This window comes from Tamandua tetradactyla, chromosome 23 (genome assembly GCF_023851605.1).
Source record: "Tamandua tetradactyla isolate mTamTet1 chromosome 23, mTamTet1.pri, whole genome shotgun sequence".
In the NCBI taxonomy this organism is placed as follows: domain Eukaryota; kingdom Metazoa; phylum Chordata; class Mammalia; order Pilosa; family Myrmecophagidae; genus Tamandua; species Tamandua tetradactyla.
The window spans coordinates 55,511,821-55,531,416 of record NC_135349.1 but is presented as its reverse complement, the minus strand read 5'-3'; the positions used below and the strand labels follow the sequence as shown (position 1 = coordinate 55,531,416).

At 57.4% G+C, this 19,596-nt stretch overlaps 1 protein-coding gene across 1 annotated transcript; it reads right to left on the bottom strand.

The window, feature by feature from the left end:
- Positions 1–8,232: 8,232 nt before the first annotated feature.
- On the bottom strand, positions 8,233–19,224 carry ZNF598 (zinc finger protein 598, E3 ubiquitin ligase). Its single transcript, XM_077140322.1, has 12 exons — positions 19,033–19,224; positions 13,832–13,944; positions 13,253–13,382; positions 12,688–12,899; positions 12,282–12,496; positions 11,718–11,835; positions 11,033–11,217; positions 10,693–10,777; positions 9,845–10,602; positions 9,456–9,606; positions 9,216–9,366; positions 8,233–9,123 (listed from the first exon to the last, which is right to left on the bottom strand). The coding sequence occupies exons 1-12, from the start codon at positions 19,222–19,224 to the stop codon at positions 8,785–8,787; spliced, it is 2,649 nt and encodes an 882-aa protein (XP_076996437.1). The 3' UTR covers positions 8,233–8,784.
- Between the last annotated feature and the right edge of the window lie 372 nt (positions 19,225–19,596).

The window sequence follows — 19,596 nt, the reverse complement described above, 5'->3', positions numbered from 1 at the left end:
TCAGTATTGCTGAAGATTTGTTAACTTTACTGATCTTTTCAAAGAATCCATTTTTAGTTTCATTGATCTTCCCTGTTTTTCTGTTTTTAATTTCATTAAATTCTCTTATTTCATTATGTCCTTCCTTCTGCTTGCTTTGGGTTTATTTTACTCTTCTTTATCTAACTTCTTAAAGTAGGTTAGATTATTGATTTGAGACTTTTCTTCTTTCCTAATATAAGCAGTTAATGCTATAAATTGTCTTCTAGACTCTGCTTTAGTTGCATCTTGTAGATTTTGGTACATCATATTTTCACTTTCATTCAGGTTAACACATATTCTGATTTTCCTTGTGATCTCTTCTTTGACCCATGGATTATTCATTAGTCTATTGTTTGATTTCTTAAAGAGTAGTAAAGAATACATGCTTTAATTTGTGCTTTGCTTTTTAAAAAAAAAAAACAACACAATTTTATTCACACACCATACAATCCATCCAAAGGGACAATCAGTGACTCTCAGAACAGTCACAGAGCTGAGTAATAAAGAATTTAACCTTACCCAGAAAGAGGTCCAGGACTGGCTTTTGCCCTTGGTTCTGGAAAGTCACCTCTGAGACCTGGGGGTTTCACACCCTGCCTGAGGCCTGGGGCCAGCCAGCAAGTACACTGTGACTTAGTAGCACTGTGACTTAATAACGCTGTGACTTTATTGTAGTACTGTGACTTAGTAGTACTGTGACTTAGTAGCACTGTGACTTAGTAGCACTGTGATTTAGTAACATGGGGCTAGGAATTGGCATGGTCCCACGGTGGCCCATTGTGTCTACATGATGAAGTCCCAGTAAGGATTCAGCACTGAGGCTCAGCTGAGCCCCCTGGCCAGTGTACGTGTGCATTGTCAATGACAGATGCTGGAACAGGAATGCCGTCCTGGCTGCATGGGGTGAGGACAGCTGGGAGCTCTAAGTCCAGTACTTCTGTGGACTCTGCCCTTTGTGCTTCCCTTGGCCGATGTAGACCTGCACCCATTAGCTGTCATAAACCCTAACTGTGAATATAATAGCTTTCTGTGAGTTCTGTGAGTCCTTCCAGCGAATTGTTGAGCCTGAGGTTCACTGAGCTTTTTTCTAAACATTTATTTATTTTGGTAAAATAAACCTAACATAAAAATCATTTTTAACCCTTTTTAAGTGAACAATTCTGTGACTTTAAGTACATTGGTCATATTGTGCAACTTTCACCATTATCTATTTCCAGAAAATTTTCAACATCCCAAACAGAAACTCATACCCTTAAGCAATGACTCCCCAATACCCCCTCTCTACCATAACCACTATTCTGCCTCTGTCTCTGTGAATTTGCTTACTCTAGATGTTTCATACAAGAGAAATCCTACAACACCTGTCCTTTTGTGTCCAGCTTGTTTCACTGAACATGACGTCTTCAAGGCTCGTCCATGTTGCAGCTGGGATCAGACCTTCCTTCCTTTTCCTGGCTGAGTAATATTCCACTGCAAGGACAGATCACATTTAGTCTCTCCATCCATGTATGATGGACACTTGAGTTGTTTCCACCCTCTGGGCACTGTGCATTATGCAGCCACGAACTCTGGTCTACAAATATCTGTTTCTCTTTAAGTCCTTGCTTTCATTTTCTTTGAGCGCTCAGGCAGCAGGAGGGGCGGCAGTGGCCCTTGGCCCCCCGCCCGTACCTGTCCACCAAGAGGAAGGTCAGCTCCGTGTGGCCATCAGCTAAACCTACTCCTGTGAAAGTGGAGGCAAAGCCAGAAAAGACAGTGGAAAAGGATAAGTCTTCAGGCAGAAAAGCACAACCAAAAGGGAAAAGGGGAGCAAAAGGAAAACAAGCTGAAGTGTTTCACTAGGAAACCAAAGATTGACCGGCAGAAAATGGAGAAACTAAGAATGAGGAGAGTCCAGCCTCTCATGAAGCAGGAGTGAAAGCAGCCAACTCTGATTCATATCCTATACCGGGTTTTATGGTTCTTGCCTCTCCCTTCTTGTACAATGCAGGGGAATGTTTTTATCGACCATTTTGTAAATGCAAGTTTTTTAGTGGCTCTAGAAGAAATATCTTTAAGAAGGATATTGAAACCCCAGCTCATCCCATGTTTACAATTTTTTTTCCATGTTTACAGTTTTGACACAGACACCCCAGTGGATATGGAGTGGTCGCTCATTGTGGGTTTTTGTTTGTTTGTTTGTTTGTTTTGTCTTTTCTCATTGTGGTTTTGATTTGCATTTGTCCTAATGGCTAATGATGTTGAGCATCTTTTCATATGTTCCATCTGTCACTTTCCTGGTTTTCTCTAGGTCTTTGTCCATGTTTTTCCTTAGTTCTTTGAGTTTATTTAGGATCATTTAACCATCTTGTATGGAATATCCCATGTTTGTCCCTCCTCATTGCTGCTTTTTAATGCTTTAATTTCCTCCTTTGCCTGGGCCATTGCTTCTTGTTTCTTTGAAAAAAAAAAAAAAATATATATATATATATTGAAAGCTGGACATTTTGATATTTTAATGCGTTATCCCTGGAATTTAGACTCAGGCATCTGTTCCTTAAGCTTGTGTGTTATGACAGAGCTTCCCTTGAATGCCAGGAGCTAACAAAAAATAAAAGAAGAAAAGGGACTCTTTCCCAGGTTGGCCTGTGCGAGCCTCAGACTCAGGGCTTAGCCATACTCTGCACTTGAGAACAGCTCGCGGCCTCCCTGGTCCGTCCTGCACACGCGTCTGGCCTTGGGCATGCACGCGCGGTCCTGGGAGTATTACCCTGTTTCCACAGATGCAGATGTCCTTCCTTCCCCTGGAAAGAGCCCCAGGCCATGCATGTCCACAGCCAGCAACCCCTTGCCCAGGCAGCCTCCACTGCTCTCCCACAGCTGTTCTGTAGCAGAACTTGGAGAGCTGGCTTGGACATGAAGGGAAGTTCTGGGTCGGTGACTCCCTCAAGCCACCCCCAGACTGGTGTGTGCTGCGAGCGCTCACACGGGCCTGCCAGGTCCCTCCAGAGCTGGGGCAGGGCTCCCTGCCTAGGTGGTGAGGGTGCAGGACGGCCCGCCAAGCACCACGAGACCATCTACTTCTACATGACCCTTTTTCTTGATCCAGCCCTTTTACTGTTTTGTGGAGTTTTGAAAAAGATGTTTCTTCCAGTTGCTGCTGGTTGTCCAGAGCCCTGAAGCATCTCTCTGCACCACCTCGATCAGAGTGGGGCTCTGTTATTGTTCCTGCAGATACACTGCCTGCCCCCCTCCCCATCTGGCCCTTCAGGGATCCCAATGGTGCATATGTTGGTTTGTGCGACAGCGTCCCACAGGCCCCCTGGCTCTGTTCATTTTTATTCATTATTTTTTCTCTCTGCTCCTCATGCTGGGTAATTGTCTTGTCTTCGAGTTCGCTGGTCCTTCTGAATTGAATCCATCTAGTGAGCTTTTCATTTCAGTTCCTGTACTTTGTAGGTTCAAAATTTGTTCCCTTTTTATACTTTCTTTTTATTTTGTGTAGACATTGTCTTCCTTATTTCCTTTTTTTTTTTTTTTATGGATTCCTTAGCTCCTTGAACATGTTTAAGACGGTTGCTTCAGAGTCCTTGACTGACAGTTCCAGGGTAGAGCTTCTTGAGGTGTGGGTTTTTCCTTTCTGTGAGAGGGTTATCCTTTCCTGTTTCTTTGTGTGTTTTGTGATTTTTTATTGAGAACGGGACATTCTGAGAATTATGTCATACCTTTGGAAAGCTGGCCTTCCACTCCCCTGGGTTTTCTGTGTTTCGTTGAGGCTGGATGTGCCAGTGTGTGAGTGTTTGTTCCTGTGCTGTTCAGAAGTTGCATGACCCCAGAGGTGGACCACTGCAAGCAGGGCCTTTTTAAAAAATTTTTTTTAAATTTATTAATAAAAAAAATTAACAAACAAACAAAACATTAACATATCATTCCATTTTAAGATTATACATCTTATAGATATATAATCAGTAATTCTTAATATATCACATAGTTGTATATGCATCGATTTAGAAAAAGAAATATAAAGACAACAGAAAAAGAAATAAAATGATAATAGAGAAAAAAAAAGATTATACATACCATACCCCTTACCCCTCGCTTTCATTGATCACTAGCATTTCAAACTAAACTTATTTTAACATTTGTTCCCCCTATTATTTATTTTTATTCCACATGTTCTACTTGTCTGTTGATATGATAGATAAAAGGAGCATCAGACACAAGGTTTTCACACACAGTCACATTGTGACAGCTGTATCATTATTCAATCATCCTCAAGAAACATGGCTACTGGAACACAGCTCTGCATTTTCAGGCAGTTCCCTCCACCTCTCCACTACATCTTGAATAACAAGATGATATCTACTTGATGCATAAGAATAACCTCCAGGATAACCTCTTGACTCTATTTGGAATCTCTCAGCCATTGACACTTTGTCTTATTTCCCTCTTCCCCCTTTTGGTCCAAGCAGGGCCTTTTGATGTTACTTCAGTTAAGGTGTATGCGGCCCCGCCCACTCAGGATGGTCTTAATGCTATGTGTTAGTTAGATTCAGTTGTCAACTTGGCCAGGTGAGCATACCTAGTTCTGTTGTTGCGGACACAAACCAATCTTACGTGAATCTCATCTGCTGCTAATTACATCTGCAGTTGGCTAGGAGGCATGTCTGCTGCAGTGAGTGACGTTTGACTTAATTGGCTGGTGCTTAAATGAAAGAACGCAATGTAGCACAGCTAAGCAGCTCGGCATTCCTCATCTCGGCACTAGCAGCTCAGCCCAGGCCCTTGGAGATGCAGAAAGAAGTCACCCCGGGGAAAGTTGTTGGAACCCAGGGGCCTGGAGGGAAGACCAGCAGAGACCATCCTGTGCCTTCCACGTAAGAAAGAACCTCAGTGGAAAGTTAGCTGCCTTTCCTCTGAAGAACTAACAAAATAAATCCCCTTTTATTAAAAGCCAATCCATCTCTGGTGTGTTGCATTCCCGCAGCTAGCAAACTAGAACATGCTATTACAGGAATCTGTCACACACACAACAAATTCAGACATGAGTAACAGAAAGCCACAGGAAGCAAGGGGCTGGGCATCAGCGGAACCCAGAGGAGAAGGGCGAGGCTGCCATAGGCATTGCTGGGTGGCACAGGGGTCCAGGGCGAGGCTGCCATAGGCATTGCTGGGTGGCACAGGGGTCCAGGGCGAGGCTGCCATAGGCATTGCTGGGTGGCACAGGGGTCCAGGGCGAGGCTGCCATAGGCATTGCTGGGTGGCACAGGGGTCCAGGGCGAGGCTGCCATAGGCATTGCTGGGTGGCACAGGGGTCCAGGGTCTCCGGAAGCTGGTCTGTGGGGAGAAAGCATCGTCTTGATGATGCCTCAGGGACGTGGACTTTCTTTTAGCCTCAAAACCATACATTCCCATTGTCTAATCTAACCCACTTCATGGTATTTGCTTGAGTAGCCAAGGAAATTAAAATAACTCCCAAACAGGGGCTAGGAAGACACGAGAGGGAAAAATAGGTACTGCCTCTGTAAATCTCATTTTCCTCTGGGACCTCAGGGAGCTAAAGGAGTTCATCAAAGCAGTGAGCACGTATGTTGGGATGACTGTATGTTTTTTCTCCATAATTGTATTAATATGCTGAATTAAAAAAAAATAATCTTTAAAAAGAAAATAGTGGTCGGAGCCGTCAGACCACACACGTGGGGCTCTGGGGGACCCGGTCCCTGTGGCCCAGCCTGGCCCCAGCAGGCTGCACCAGGGGTCGGGGCTGCAGCACACTGCTGCCTGCATGAGATTGAGGGATGGCAACTGCTTCTTGGAGGGTGAAATTTACTGATATTTGCTGTATTTACCAGCCTCTTTCTCACGTTTTCCCTGCATGGGGCACAGTGTTCCACCTGACTTCCGAGTTCTGTAACAGTTGCTGCAGACAGTTGCTGATAGTTCAATAGCTGTTATGGTGGAGGGACAGATTCCTACAGCTCCCTGCACTGCCACTTTCCCACAGTCCCTTCTCGTCCTGTTGCTTTTCATCTACCTGTGTCACTGTATTCAAGTTAGTTTATCGCAAACAATATACTTGTCCATCATGGGTTGTTTTTCCTTCATCTGTTTTGACAAGTTCTATGTTCCCACGTCTCACTTTAAATCAAAAGCTGCAAGGGATAAAGCTCAGTGAGGAAGATGTATTAAAAGCCAATATAGGCTGAAAGTTAGGACTCTTGTGCCAGACAGCCAGGTTGTGAATGAAAAGGAAAAGTTCTTGAAAGAAATTAAAAGTGCTGCTTCAGCAAACATAGGAATGATAGAAAAGCAAACCAACCTTATTGCTGATATAGGGGAAGATCAAACCAGCCACAAGTTTCCTTTAAGCCAAAGCCTAATCCAGAGCAAGGCCCCAACTCTCTTCAATTCTGTGAAGGCCGAGAGAGGTGAGGAGGCTGCGGGAGAAAAGTGTGAAGCGAGCAGAGGTTGGTTCCTGAGGTTTAAGGGAAGAAGCTGTCTCCATAAGATGAAAGTACAAGGTGGAGGAAAAGTGCTGATAGAAGCTGCAGCAAGTTACCCAGAACACCTAGCTAGGATTACTGAAGGTGGCTACACCAAACACGTATTTTCAGTGTAGACGAAGCAGCCTCTATTGGAAGAAGAGGCCACCTAGGACTTGCCCAGCTAGAGAGGAGCTGGCAATGCCTGGTTTCAGAGCTCCAGAGGTCAGGCCGATCCTCACGTCAGGACTGAAGCAGCCGGTGACTTTAAGTTGAAGCCGGTGCTATTTACCATTCTGAAAATCCGAGGGCCTTCAAGAAGTGTGCAGTTTACTCTGCCTGCGCTCTCCAAATGGAACAACAAGGCCCTGATGGCAGCACGTCTGTTTACAACATGGTTTACTGAATATGTTACACCCACTGTTGAGACTATGCTCAGAAACGGAGATTCCTTTCAAAACATGACCTGTTCGGCACGAGAAGCCCCACTTTGGGCCTGTCCTGGCTTCCGACACGCCTTCCTCCCTCAGCCTTCCTGTCTAGCTTTTGATTTGAAGTGAGAGACGTGGGACCCTCCCTGGACACTTAGAGGCCGTTGCTGGGTTAGGCACCTGGTCACCAGGAGCTCCGGTGGAGATGTACAGGGAGGCGAGTGCTATTTCCATGACAGCTACCCAGCACCCATTCTGCAGCACACAGGCCAAAGAGTAACTCTGACTTTCAAGTTTTATTAGTTAAAAGATATGTTTTGTAAGACTATAGCTGCCATATGGTGGTTCTTCTGAGAGGTCTGGGCAAAGTCAATTGAAAACCTGCTGGATCCATCAGTCCAGACGCCATTCAGGATTTTTGTGACTCCTGGGAGGAGGTCAAAACACCACCATTCACAGGAGTTTGGAAGAAGTCAGTTCCAACCCTCATGAATGACTTTGAGGGGTTCAAGACTTCAGTGGAGGAAGTAACTGCAGATGGGGTGGAAACAGCAAGAGATCTAGCGTTCGAGGTGGAGCCTGAAGATGTGACGGGAAGGCTGCAATCTCATGAAAAAACTTGAACGGTGAGGAGCTGCTTCTCACGGATGAGCAAAGAAGGGGGTTTCTGGAGACGGAATCTCCTGGTGAAGGCGCTGTGCACACTGGTTCTAAACAAAGTTTAGAACATGACATCAACCTAGCTGATAAAGCAGCGGCAGGGTTCAAGAGGATTGGCTCAAATTTTGAAAGAAATTCTACTGTGGGTCAAATGGTATCAAACAGCAATACCTGTTACAGAGAAACATGTGAAAGGAAGAGCCAATCAGTTTGGCGGACTCCACCGTGGTCTCCACCCCAACGGCCTCAGCCAGCCCGGCCTCGGGCAGCAGCTGTTGCGGTATAGTATAAACACTTTCACATGGACCAGGAAACCAAGCACTTCGTGGGACTCACAGCAATACTTGCTGAGCAGTGCTGGTCTGGAACTGAGCATCTCCCAACTGTGCTGTGCTCGCGGTGTCTGAAGGGCGAGGTGTCAGCACGCTCTGGCCACCCAGCCCCAGCATGGCTGTTTCTGGGAGCTCCGGGCATTCCCAGGCTCTGAGGGTTGGGGCCTCGGGTTGGCTGCCCGTGAGCGTAGGGTTGGCTGCCCGTGAGCGTAGCCCCGGCTGCCCTGCCCTCCCCAGCGCTCACCGGCCCATCAGGTGGAGACTGTGAGGACCCCTGGCTGCGGTGCACTCGAAGGCAGAGAAGTTCACGACACCAGCTACGTGCAGTATTGCAAAATAAATTTATTTGAAGATAAACTGTTTTATAAAAGGTCAGAGGCAATTTGAAATCGCAGATTCAGCTTGTCTCATAAAAAGATTCAATTTCAAGTAGCACAATTTCGCGTCAGCTTTTAATCCTGAACATTCTTTAAATCACAAAACGGCCAACTGTTAACACAACACCCTCAACATCTGACTCCAGCCCAATGGATCCACAGCTTTTAGCTCTGGGGGTGCAAATGCTGCAGCCTTGGACATGGGGGCCCAGCTCCATGATGCATCCAGCATCTGGGCAGGCACCTTCCTAATGCAAGAGAATGCAAACTGAGACTGCCCTGCCGTGGGGGCAGGGGTCTATGGCCTGCTCTAGGAGGAACCGGGGGGCTTCCTGTGTGGCGCTGACGGGCAGGGTAGGCCTTCCTGGTGATTCCCCGGTGGCCTGGTCAGCCGCGGGCCCTGAGCAGGTAGCCTCACTAGGGCCTGACCTGGCCGCCCGAGAGGAGGAGGAGGAGGAAGGAGGCTCACGAGCACAATGGCTCCTGCCCACACTGGCAGGAGCTACGTGATGACCCTGGCAATGGCCTGCAGGGAAGGGAAGTCCTCGTCCCGGGCAGCGTGCAGCGCCTGGTGGCTGCTGACATCACTGTGTGCCAGCACCTGCTGGCAGGTGGGGCACACACAGCAGTCCAGGCCTGCCTGCTGGGTGCTGGTGGGCCAGGCACTGGTCCTGCCCTCCCTGGGGCTCTCGCGGCCATGGAAGCACATGTGTGCCGACAGCAGCTCCTGCTGCTTGGCTGTGTCCGGCAGCAGCACCAGCAGCTCGTGGAAGATCTTCTGGAAGTTCTCCCCAAGCAGGTCCCAGCAGCTCTTGTAATACTGGGCTGCAGAGATCATGCCCTGCCAGCCAGAGCCAGACCCAGTCACATCCCCTGGGCCTGGGCCCCCTGGCCCTTCCCTACCCCCGGCACCCCACAGCTCCCGCCCCAGACCTGTCTGAACTGCCCCGAGTGACTCTTGAACTTGCTGAAGCGAGCCTCGTCGCTCTGCAGGAAGTCCTTGATGGACTGGATGAGCTCGAGGTTCCTCTCCCGGAAGTGCTCGGGAACCAGGTAGGCCTGGGCTGTGGGCGTCAGCCTGGCCCTGCGGGTCGGGAGGAGGTAGTGGAGGCATTAGCCTGGACGACGGCCCCAGAGATGGGGACACCCCACTCGGCGCCTGGCCACACTCACATTTTTGTGGTGCTGCTGCTGCTGGGAGTGCAGGCTGGATGGGGGCTGGGCAGGAGGCCGGAGAAGCCAGGGGGCGGCTTGCTGAGCGGGGGCACCAGGCCCGGCGGGGGTGGGGGCGGCACACCCTTCAGGAGTACCACGGTGTTGAAGCCTGTGGAGGGTGAGACCAGCACGTGACCCTGCAGCTGTCCTGGGACCCCTCACCTGGGCAGGACGGGCCAGAGCTCCCTGACCCTCGTGGCACAGCCAGGAGGCGGGGCCTTGGCTGCCCAGTTTACAGAAGGCCCCGGCAGCCCCCCACTGGCCTGCCCACCTCGTGGGCCACCCCACCCACACCTCCTGCCTAACCCAACCTCTCCACCCACAGCCCACAGGCTCAGGAGACGTACCTGGTGGGGGAGGCATCCTAGGCGCACAGGGGCCCCCCAGGACTGGGAACTCCTCCTGAGGCGTGGGGCGGGCAGGGGTTCCCGGGGGCCGTGGGAGCCCAGGCGGCTCTTTGGGGGTGTTGCGCACTGGGGCTGGCCCCTCGGCGTGTCCATTGACGACGGCAGCCCCTGGCCCCTCGGCCTGCTCAGCACCCAGCAGCCTGCCTTTGTCGGGGGCCTTCGGGGTGCAGTCGGGGTGTAATGGTGGTGGCGACGCGGCACCGGGCTTCTCCGACCCCACCTTCTTCTTCCGGCCGACCTTGGCTGAGGGCTGGGAGGAGGCCAGCGCCAGCAGGGAGGACACGGCGACCGTGGTGGGAGCGCTGCGCAGCTCCTGGGCACTGAGGCCGGCGCGGGGGTCCCCCTGCTCCACGGTGGCTGGGCCGCCCTTCCTGCTCCGGCCACTCCCCTTCCCGGCCCTCCTGGTGGGCTGGCCGCCCCCGCCGGCAGCCTGGGGCCCCGCGCCGGCCTGTGCCGCCTTCCTGTTCCTGCCACCGCCGTTCCAGGCCGAGGCGAGGCTGGGGGCCGCAGCGCTGGGTTTGCATGCCGAGGGCACCAGGGCAGGGAAGTCATCCTCCTGGAAGGCGCTCCTGCCCCTTGCGAGAACTGGGTAGGCGAGCGCCAAGCCTACGGGGCCAGGGGCTGCCGCCGAGCAGGAGGAGGTGGACAGACTGGGGAAGTCTTCATCCTTGAGCTTTGGGGTGGGGGGCGGGAGGGCGCTGAGCCCAGGTGGGGGGAGAGTGGTGAGTACCTGTGGCGCGGCAGGCCCCCGCCCACCCTCCTCGCACCCCCCTCGCCCTAGCACGTACCTCGGGGGTGTGGCCCCTGCAGCTGGGCCTATTGCTGGGGCAGCCTCTTGGCTTATGGAGCCATTCGTTGAGGTTTCCTTGGGGCCTATGAGACAAGGGGTGCAAGGGCTGGGCAATGGGGGTGGGGGTGGGGGTACAGGTGTGTGGAGGGCTGTGGAGGGGTAGGGGGCTCTGGAGGGGCACGGGGTAGAGGGGGCGTGAAGGGGTGGGGGGCTGTGGAGGGACGGGGATGTGTGGAGGGGCATGGAGGGGGTGCAGCATAAGCATGGGTGGGCCTGCAGGCAAGCCCTGGCAGTTCCGGCTGTGCTGGCCAGGAGCCACCTGCAGGTGGGGAGCACACCTGGGCCTTCAGTCTGAGGCCGAGCCTGACGCCGGGGGCCACGGGGCTCCTCGGGCCCCCGCGATGCCTCCTCCTTCTTGGTTCTGCCGCCCTCCTCGCAGTCCTCACCCTGGCGCTTCTCCTCCTGCTGCTGTGCAGCCACCGAGGCCCGGATGGCAGCTGCCACCTCTCGGTCCTCTTCTTCCCTGCGGACGTGGGGACAGGCTTTCAGATGGGCAGGGTGCAGACCCCAGGGGGCTGTGGACAAGGTGGGAGAGTGGCCACCCCCAGGTAGCGTGGATGTCAGGTAGCAGCTAGCCTGGGACAAGCAGAATGGATGCTGGAGCCCCCTCGCTGGCTGGGAAAGGGAGATGGAGGCAACGCGGGGGTGTGGCTTGGAGGTGGGGCCAGTGGCAGGACTTGAGTTGGGAAGTGGGGCCAGACATACTTGACAACTAATAGCTCTGGACCTGGTGCTTTTACAGCACACGACACCCATCCCCCTAAGGGACACAGGCTCCTTCTCAAACTAACCCCCGCGCTAGGGAGGGGTGCTCATATGGCTGCTCGCTAACGGCATGCAGCAGAGCCTTGTTCGTGTTCAGGCCCCCAGAACCCTGGGCTGCCCTGGCCCAGCTGCCGGCCACTGCCCTTGGCTCAGGGTGGTGGTGCCCGGAGAACATCAGCAGCAAGTAAAGCCTCCCACCTCTTGTACCTCCAGCTGCCTCGGCGGCTCTGCTGGGCTCCGCGCCCGCTGGCCCGGCCTGCACGGCCCTGGCGGTTGTACCTGTCCACCTCCTCGTAGTCCTCTCCACTGACAACCCCTGCAGGCAGCACACAGCCTGTCACAACCCGGGCCCAGCAGCAGCCCCCCCCCCCCAGGTCAGAGTAGGGCAGAGCCAACCCACCAGCCCTCTGGCCTGGGTGGCAGAAACTCCCACTCTCCACAGCACGTGAGGAGTGGGGAGACAGAGCCTTGAGGGGTCCACTCCAGCCCTGATCAGCGCGGCCTGAGCACCAGTCCCAGCCAGAGGCCTGCTGCCCTGGGAAGGCTCCCACAGGCTGCTCACAGCAGCTCCACAAGCCCACCGGCCCCAGGCCCTGAGAGAAGAGCTCTCTGGGTTCACAGCTGAGTCCAGACCACGGCAGGGACACAGGGGACTGAGGGCCTTGAGCAGGGTACTAGCTGACGGTCAATCCTGCGTCAAGTTGAGCCCGGGCCAGGCGAGCCCCCACTGCCCACAGCAGCCCCGTATCAGAGCCCGCTCACCCTCGCGGCGCGCGTGCCGGGGGACATAGCTGAACTGCAGGTCGATCTGGCGGTTCTGGCGGGCCTCGGCACGGCTGCGGCTGTGACAGGCTGTCCGGTGGGCCTTGAGGTCGATCTCGGTGCGGAAAGCATGGGTGAACTGCTCTGAGCTGCAGCGGCCCTCCTCGCACAGGAAGTGCTTCTCCCGGAAGTGCTCACGCAGGTACGCGTAGTCGCTGCGGGTGGGCCGGGCATCAGGGTGGCCCATGCACACTGCAACACCCACTACACACGCCCCCGTCCTACCCGCACCTCCCACACCCCAGCCCCTCCCTACCTACAGCAGGCCTGGGCCCTGACCCCCTCCGGTAGTCCTGGGCCCCGCCCAGCCCCACCTGTAGTAGTCCTGGGCCCCGCCCAGCCCCACCTGTAGTAGTCCTGGGCCCCGTCTGAGTCGCAGAAGTGGCAGAAGTAGTGGTCGCGGCGCAGGTGCTTGAGCAGCTCGTCGTTGTCCAGGTAGCGCTCGTCGCAGAACTTGCAGAGTGGGTGCCCACGGTGTGAGGTGTCATCGGGATCCCCCTGCATGCGGTGCCGCGCCAGGTCCTTGCGTGAGTACCACTTGCGCTCGTATGTGAAGATCTGCAGACCACAGGGGGGCTGAGCTCAGGTGGAGGTGTCCTGGGCCACGCATCCCTTCTTCACCCACCCCAAGGCACCCAGGCCTGCCAAGCCCACCGCAGGGGGCCCTCCTGCCCGGGCGGGGACAGATGGAGGCTCATACACAAGTAAACAGAACAGGCAGGGGCCAGTGATACTGTGGGCATGGGGAGGGGCTCTCCCTGGGTCCCCAGGGCAGTGTGGGCATGGGGGGCTCTCCTTGGGTCCCCAGGGCGGTGTGAACGTGGGGGGCTCTCACTGGGTCCCCAGGATGGTGTGTGTGTGTGGGGGGGGCTCTCCCTGGGTCCCTTGGGGGAGTCTGCTTGAGGACACACCTTGAGGTGCTGGAGGCACAGCTTGCAGCAGAAGAGCTCGTGCTGCTTCCTCATGTGCTGCTCCAGGTCGCCAAAGAGGCCAAAGGGCGGCAGCTCGGGGCACCGCGGGCACTCATGCTGCAGCAGCTGCCTGTGGGAGAGCAGCGCCGCCAAAGTGCCAGTCTTAGGCCATGCCAGGCAAGCCCCTGGGGCAGGAGTGCTGTCGTGGTGGAGGGGCGATGTGTGGGGTGTCCTGAGTTGGCGGGGAGGAGGCGCCTTCCCCAGAGGAGAGGAGGGGGCCACTGGGCAGCCCCACACCATGCCCTGGAGCTGGGCGCTGGGGGCTCTGCTGGAAGCTGAGGGTACCCTAGACAGCTGTGCCTGTCGCAGGGTGGGACCTGCACTGCCGGGGGCCCGCTGGATGCTCCCCGACAAGATCGACCCACTCATACCGCCTTTGCGGGGGGGGTGAGGGGGGCGAGAAGAGGTAATGAGACCAAGGTGACAGGGAGAGGTGGTATGCGGCAGGGGGAGATAAGGGGTGACGGAGGAGGAAGGGGTGTCAGGGCGCACCCGTCCCAGCCACAGAGCCTCCCTCACCTGTACAACGCTAGCACTTTTGCATCGGCAAAGTAAATGTCGTGTTTCTTCTCGTGCTGCAGCTGGTGCAGAGGGACTGTAGCGAAGGCAGGAAGCTTCTTCCCGAAGACCACCTGGGGCAGAAAGTGGGGGCTGGCGAGTAGGGCCTGGGCGGAGGAACCCGCCGAGAAGCAAGCAGCGGGGGGGGAGCACCCCCACCAGCTTGTGTGGCCCCCATAGACGCACAGTGCCCCACGTGACCACGCTCAGAGCCAGAGGTCTAGGGGAGGGGAAACCCTCAGCCCAGCCCTGCCCTGAGACAGGAGGCCTTGGGGGCCAGGACAGGTCTCGTGGCCTCAACAAACCAGGGTTCAGGAGGCCCAGACCGGCCTCACATGCTCCAGCGGGGGCTGCTCCGGGTCCATGCCTCAAGGCTGCCCCCCACTTTCCATGACGCCACAGTCATGGCCCTCGGCCCCCACAGCCAGCCCCCTGCCTATCACCGGGCACCCCCGGGATGGGACACTCACAGCGCTGGCTTGTGGGGGCCCCAGGAGCTGGGCTGTGCCTGGGTTCCCAGCGCCCTTGGAGGGGGGTGGCTGCTAGCCTGGCTGCTGAAGCCCCTCAGCTCCTCAGACCCCTCTCCTGGCTCCCTCAGGACTACAGGCCAGGACTAGTGGTCTCTCAGCTGCCCCAGAGCCTCAGTGTGGCCCCCAGGACACCTCCTGGCCAACAAGGCAGTTTTCCCTGCTGCCCCCTCCCCATGAGAGCCTGCTGGCACGGGCCTTTGTTGCCTCCACCCTGCAGGGCCTCACGCCATCACAGCCCCCCCTGGGATCTGGTCGGCACCCAGTGTCTCCTCCTTGCACCCCGTCCTGTTCCCCCTGCAGCCCCTCAGTCTGGAGCTGCTCCTGGCCTGCCCAGCACACATGGCCTGCCTCGGGCTCCACGGGCAGCTCACCTTGGCAGAGGACACGCCAAGGCTGTCTGTCATGTTACGCTCAGCCCAGGAGGACACTCGCCTGGGACCAGAGTGGTCCGAGGACTTGGGAGAATTCAGGTTGGTGAGGAGCGGCCCTGGCATGCTGCCCGGGGTTCCTGCCCTGTCCTCCAGCAGCACGGCCACCCCAACGGGCTCCTGGGAGGGCCTCGGCCTCCAGGTCTGACCTAACAGCCTGGGGATCACACCTGAGACTAGAGTCCGTTCCACCCCCACCCCCAAAGTTGGGGGGGGTCACGGCCCAGCCACACCCAGGCCAGCACTAGGCGCGACCCCTCTCGGCTGGGCCATGCACCCAGGGCCGCGTCCTCCCTATGCTCACCCGGAGGGCACGGCAGCAGACTGGGGCCAGAAGAGCACCTGTTAGGGAACTCCTAAAGCTGCCCCAAAGCGTCAAGGCCCAACACTCCCGAGGAGCAGCACCCCGGCCCTCCAGGCTCCCCCCTGCCTGCTGACGGCTAAGGATGTGGGGTCCCCAGGCCATCCCCCCAGGCAGGCTCCAATCTGTCTCCCCAAAGGCTCGAGCCAGGCCCGGGGCCAGGGCACATTGAGGGGCTATGGAGAGGAGAGGCGAGCCCTGCCAGCCCGTGGGCAGCAGGAGGGGCAAGGCCTGTCCTTCTGGCCTGGCAGTGGGTGCCACACCTCCTCACACACTGCCATGGGGGACAGCTGGCAAAGCAGCACTGACCAGAGGCCTGGGCCAGGGGCTGACCTCTCCTTGGTGGTCTGCTCCCTCTGCCCTGGTGGGGTGGGGGGCGGGCAACACGCACGGTTTCTCCACCCCCTGAGAGAAGGTGCCCAGGTCTCAAGATAGCACGAGTAAAGGTCGGCCACTGGAGCCGCTGCGCCTGGGGCCACCACCAGCCCAGTGAGGGGACAAGTGTGGGCTAGCCCAGCACGGGACAGAAGGAAGAGGACATGCTCGGATCCTGCCAGGACACACAGGTAGCCAAGGTCCTTGTGGTCGGGGAGCAGCCAGTCAGCTCATCACACGGGGTGCCCCCCATGCCCAGCTCTAAGGTCCACGTGTGAGTAGACAGTGGGCTGGTCTGTCCTCACCCTCGCCCCGGCATTCGTGTGCAAAGCTGTGCCAGGTCAGCGCCCGCCCACAAGACATCTCCGAGGAAGAGTGCGAGTAAGACAGGTGGGCCTGGAACCCTGACAGCCCCCCCGGGAGGCAGGGGGGTTCATGAGGCGGCTGGAGAAGCAGAGGAAGGCAGGGGGACCTACAGGAGAGGAGGCCCGCGAGGGCTGGGGACACAGGGCAGCCCCCAGGGAACGCTGGGGTGAGAAAGGGGCGGAGGCATGTAGGTGTTAGACACGTGCTAAGACACCAGTTTGGTCAGCCTCTGCTGAGGCCCCATGCATGCCACTGGGCAGCAGGGACCGTGAAGGGTGACCAGTGAGCCTAGCCCCGGGCCAGGGGACCCTCCAGGCCAGGGGACCCTCCTGGCCAGGGGTGTCCTGATCCAGGTGTGGGTGCAGTGTCAGCTCTGCAGGGGGGTGGGGCGGGGCAGGCACTGCAGGACCCAGGCTGGAACGCTGGCCTGCCAGGAGGGAAGGGACAGGGGTTGGCACTCAGAGGGACCGGAACCCCAGGAAGAGGCAGGAAGACCAGTCCTTCCAAGCAAGGCTCTCCCCCGCACAGGCTCCAACAACGAGCAAACAGTGGGATCCCAGCACTGTGCCACCCCAAAGCCAGCAGAGGGTGAAAGCGAGGGGCGCTATGGGGAGCAGGGGCCCTTCCGGGCGAGCCGAGGCTGGGGACAGAGGAGGCTGGAGATAGCGGGAAGACGGCTGGCCTAGGCTACGAGGGGAAGGTGGCAGGGTACTCAAGGTCACCCTGATGTGACGTGGTTCGAGGACCCAGGCTCGGGCCCATCCCAAAGGGCAGTGGGAGGAAGAAGGGTCAGGGGCCTGCTCAGCGAGGGGGCGCCCACCCACAGGGACAGGGTCAGTGCTGGCCTGGGGCCCTGCTGTCCCCCACAGAGCTGAGTGAATAAAAGAATCAGGGGTGGGACGAGCTGAGAGGAGGTAAGACATCAGGTGGGGACTGCTCCAAGGGACGGTGCTGGGACCAGGTCCAGGACAGCAGGGTGGTGGGGAGGGGCGTTAACATCTTGGGGTCCAGTGGCAGGCCTTCAGCCCTTGCCTCCCACTTCCATGACTGTGGGTGGGGGTGGGGTCTGCCCGAGTGGCTGGCGAGGGCCCTCCCAGGATAGACCTGCACTTCCTCCAGTGATCTGACCAGGCCTCCTGGGACAACACAGGGGACCAGCGCAAAGGAGGGAAACAGCAAGATACAAAGTCATATGGCAGACAGTGGGCCGTGGGAAAGATGCGTCGGAAGAGGGGATAAGTGACCCCAGGGACTGGACATCTCCCATGCCCTCCCCATCAGTCAGGAGCTGGCCTGGGTCTCTGCCCTGAGAACTGGACTGAGCCGACCTCTGCCAGCCCAGCACCTGCAGGGCCAGTGCCCCTCCTGCCCAGCAAAGGCGCTGGTCAGGGTGCTCTGACTTCACTGACGAGCAATACTGGCCTAGTCCATGGGACATCTTGGCACACTTCCCTGGCATACTTTTCCCCCAATACTTAAAAGACTTAACCCAGTCAAAGAGGGGCAAAGCTGGGGATCTGGGGTGTTGGGGTCACTGTGAGAATCCTGACTGGGCCTGGGATACCAGGCTGTATTCAGAGGAGAGCTCAGGAATCAACAAGAGGAAAGGCTAGGATGAAACTGCAAGTTCAAGAGTGGGAGAGAAAACAGGATCAGTGAGAAGGTGAGAACATCTTTACCCCAACAGCAAACTTCCCAGGACACCCTTCTGCTGGCCAGCAAAGGAAGGCAGCCCGAGAGGACGCCTAGGCCCAACCAATGCCAAACCACACCCCAGCTGGAGCCTGCTGACAGCTCATGTCAACACCCCTCCCACCCAGCTTGGAGGGCGCTGGGGCCAGGAGGGAGGGCACAACCATGCCAGTTAGAGAGGGGCCCTTCCCAGCCACGTGCAGGTGTGCACTCACTTCCCCAGTGAGACGTGGTGCCCAGGGCCAAGACCTCCATAGCACTACCCAGTTTCTGGAAGGAAGCTACAGGAGCGCGGGGAAACCTGGCCTTTTGTGAGTCACGCCACGCCATGCCACGCCACCCCCAGCGAAGCCCGACCTTGCAAGCCCGGGAGGAGACCTGTGAGTAAGCACGAACTCTGAAAGGCTTCCCTATTTCCACAGACTACACCCCCTGCCACCAGTAGGTTTAGGTCCGTCTCCATCCACCAGCTGCCCCTCCAAATGGCTCTTTCCTCTGGGCACTGAGCAGGTGCCCATGAGATCATGAGATACTCAAAAGGATTACAGCATCTCTGCGATGCCTTTAACATAAACGTCTGCCTAAAAAACAAAACAAAAAAGAGACTTATTCATCAACAACACGGTCTCAGCGTCACTTCTCAGAAGAGGAAAGTCAGATTCCCTGGCAGATGTCACCCGCCGAAGCTTTCCGTGAACAAGCCTGGGGACTCGCACAACATAGGAAACAAGCGGATCTCAAAACACAGTAAAGGAAGGGAATCCCAACTTGGTGGGCCAACTTGGTGGCCAGCAGCTGGCATCGCTCGGAGGGTGGCGGAAAGTTCCATGAGGCCCTCCAACCCTTCCCGGAGCCACGACAGAGCCGGAGCTGAACCCCAAAGTCGGAACTGCAGAGAAGGTAAGTGAGCTTCCTGACACTTGCAACCCCACCCGCCGGGGCAGAAGACCTCAAAAGTTCCCTCTCGGCTGGGTCGGTCTGGGCGCCGCCTCCGTTCCACAGATGTAAGAGCCGGTCTCAGGAGCGCGCTGGGACTGCCCCGGCCGGGACCCGAACCCAGCCAGGCGGGAAATGCGGAGAGCCGGACTCTCGCTTCCAAGACAGGCGGCCTGCTCCGGCCCCTGACCCGCGAAAGCCGCTGAGGAATAAACTCTCCGAAACGAACAGGTCACGGGGTTCCTGCTTTGCCAGCGCCCCTTCGCGTGGCCCCGCAGCATCTCCCGGGGCGGAGGTGGGAGTCCCCCGGGACCTCTCCTCTCGGACCCAGCTCGGCCGCCGCTCCCCACGGGCCCTCGTAGCCGTTCCGGGGTCGGAACCCCGCCCTGCCGCCCCGCCAGGCCTCTCGATCCGAAGCCGGCGAGCCCGGCCGCGCCCCCCGCACTCCCGGCCCGCGCGGCCCGCGCCCCGCACCTGGCGCAGCTCTTCGCGGCACACAGCGCAGTAGCGCTGCTCGCACAGCACCCGCATCTTGGTGGAGCAGCGGTAGCACACCGGGTGGTCGCAACGGCCCAGGGCCGTGGCCTCCAGGTCGCCGCAGCACAGCACGCAGCTCCCGCCGCCGCGCTCGGGCGCCGTCGCCACCGCCGCCGCCGCCGCCGCCATGGCCCGGGCTCCGGCCCCTTCCCGGCCGGCGCGGCGCGGCCTGGCTCCCGGCGGGCCCGCCCCTTCCTGGACGACGTCACCGTCCCGCCCAGCAACCGCCCCGCCCGGCGGAAGCGCGCGTTGCGACTTCCGCCGCCGTCGAGGTGCCGGCTAGAGCGGCGCACCCGGCGCCGGACGCTCTAGCCCGAGTCAGCCGCTGCGAGGTTCGGCGCCGCCCGCGGGGCCCCGAGGCGACCTTGTCCCTGAGCGCCTGGGACCCTCTCCCCGGACCGGCCCTGCCCTGACTTCCTCCCGGACCTTTGTCCCGAGGCCTCGGCGACTCCGGTTGCCAGACCAAACCAAGGCTATTAACCCAGGGTCACAGAGACGTCA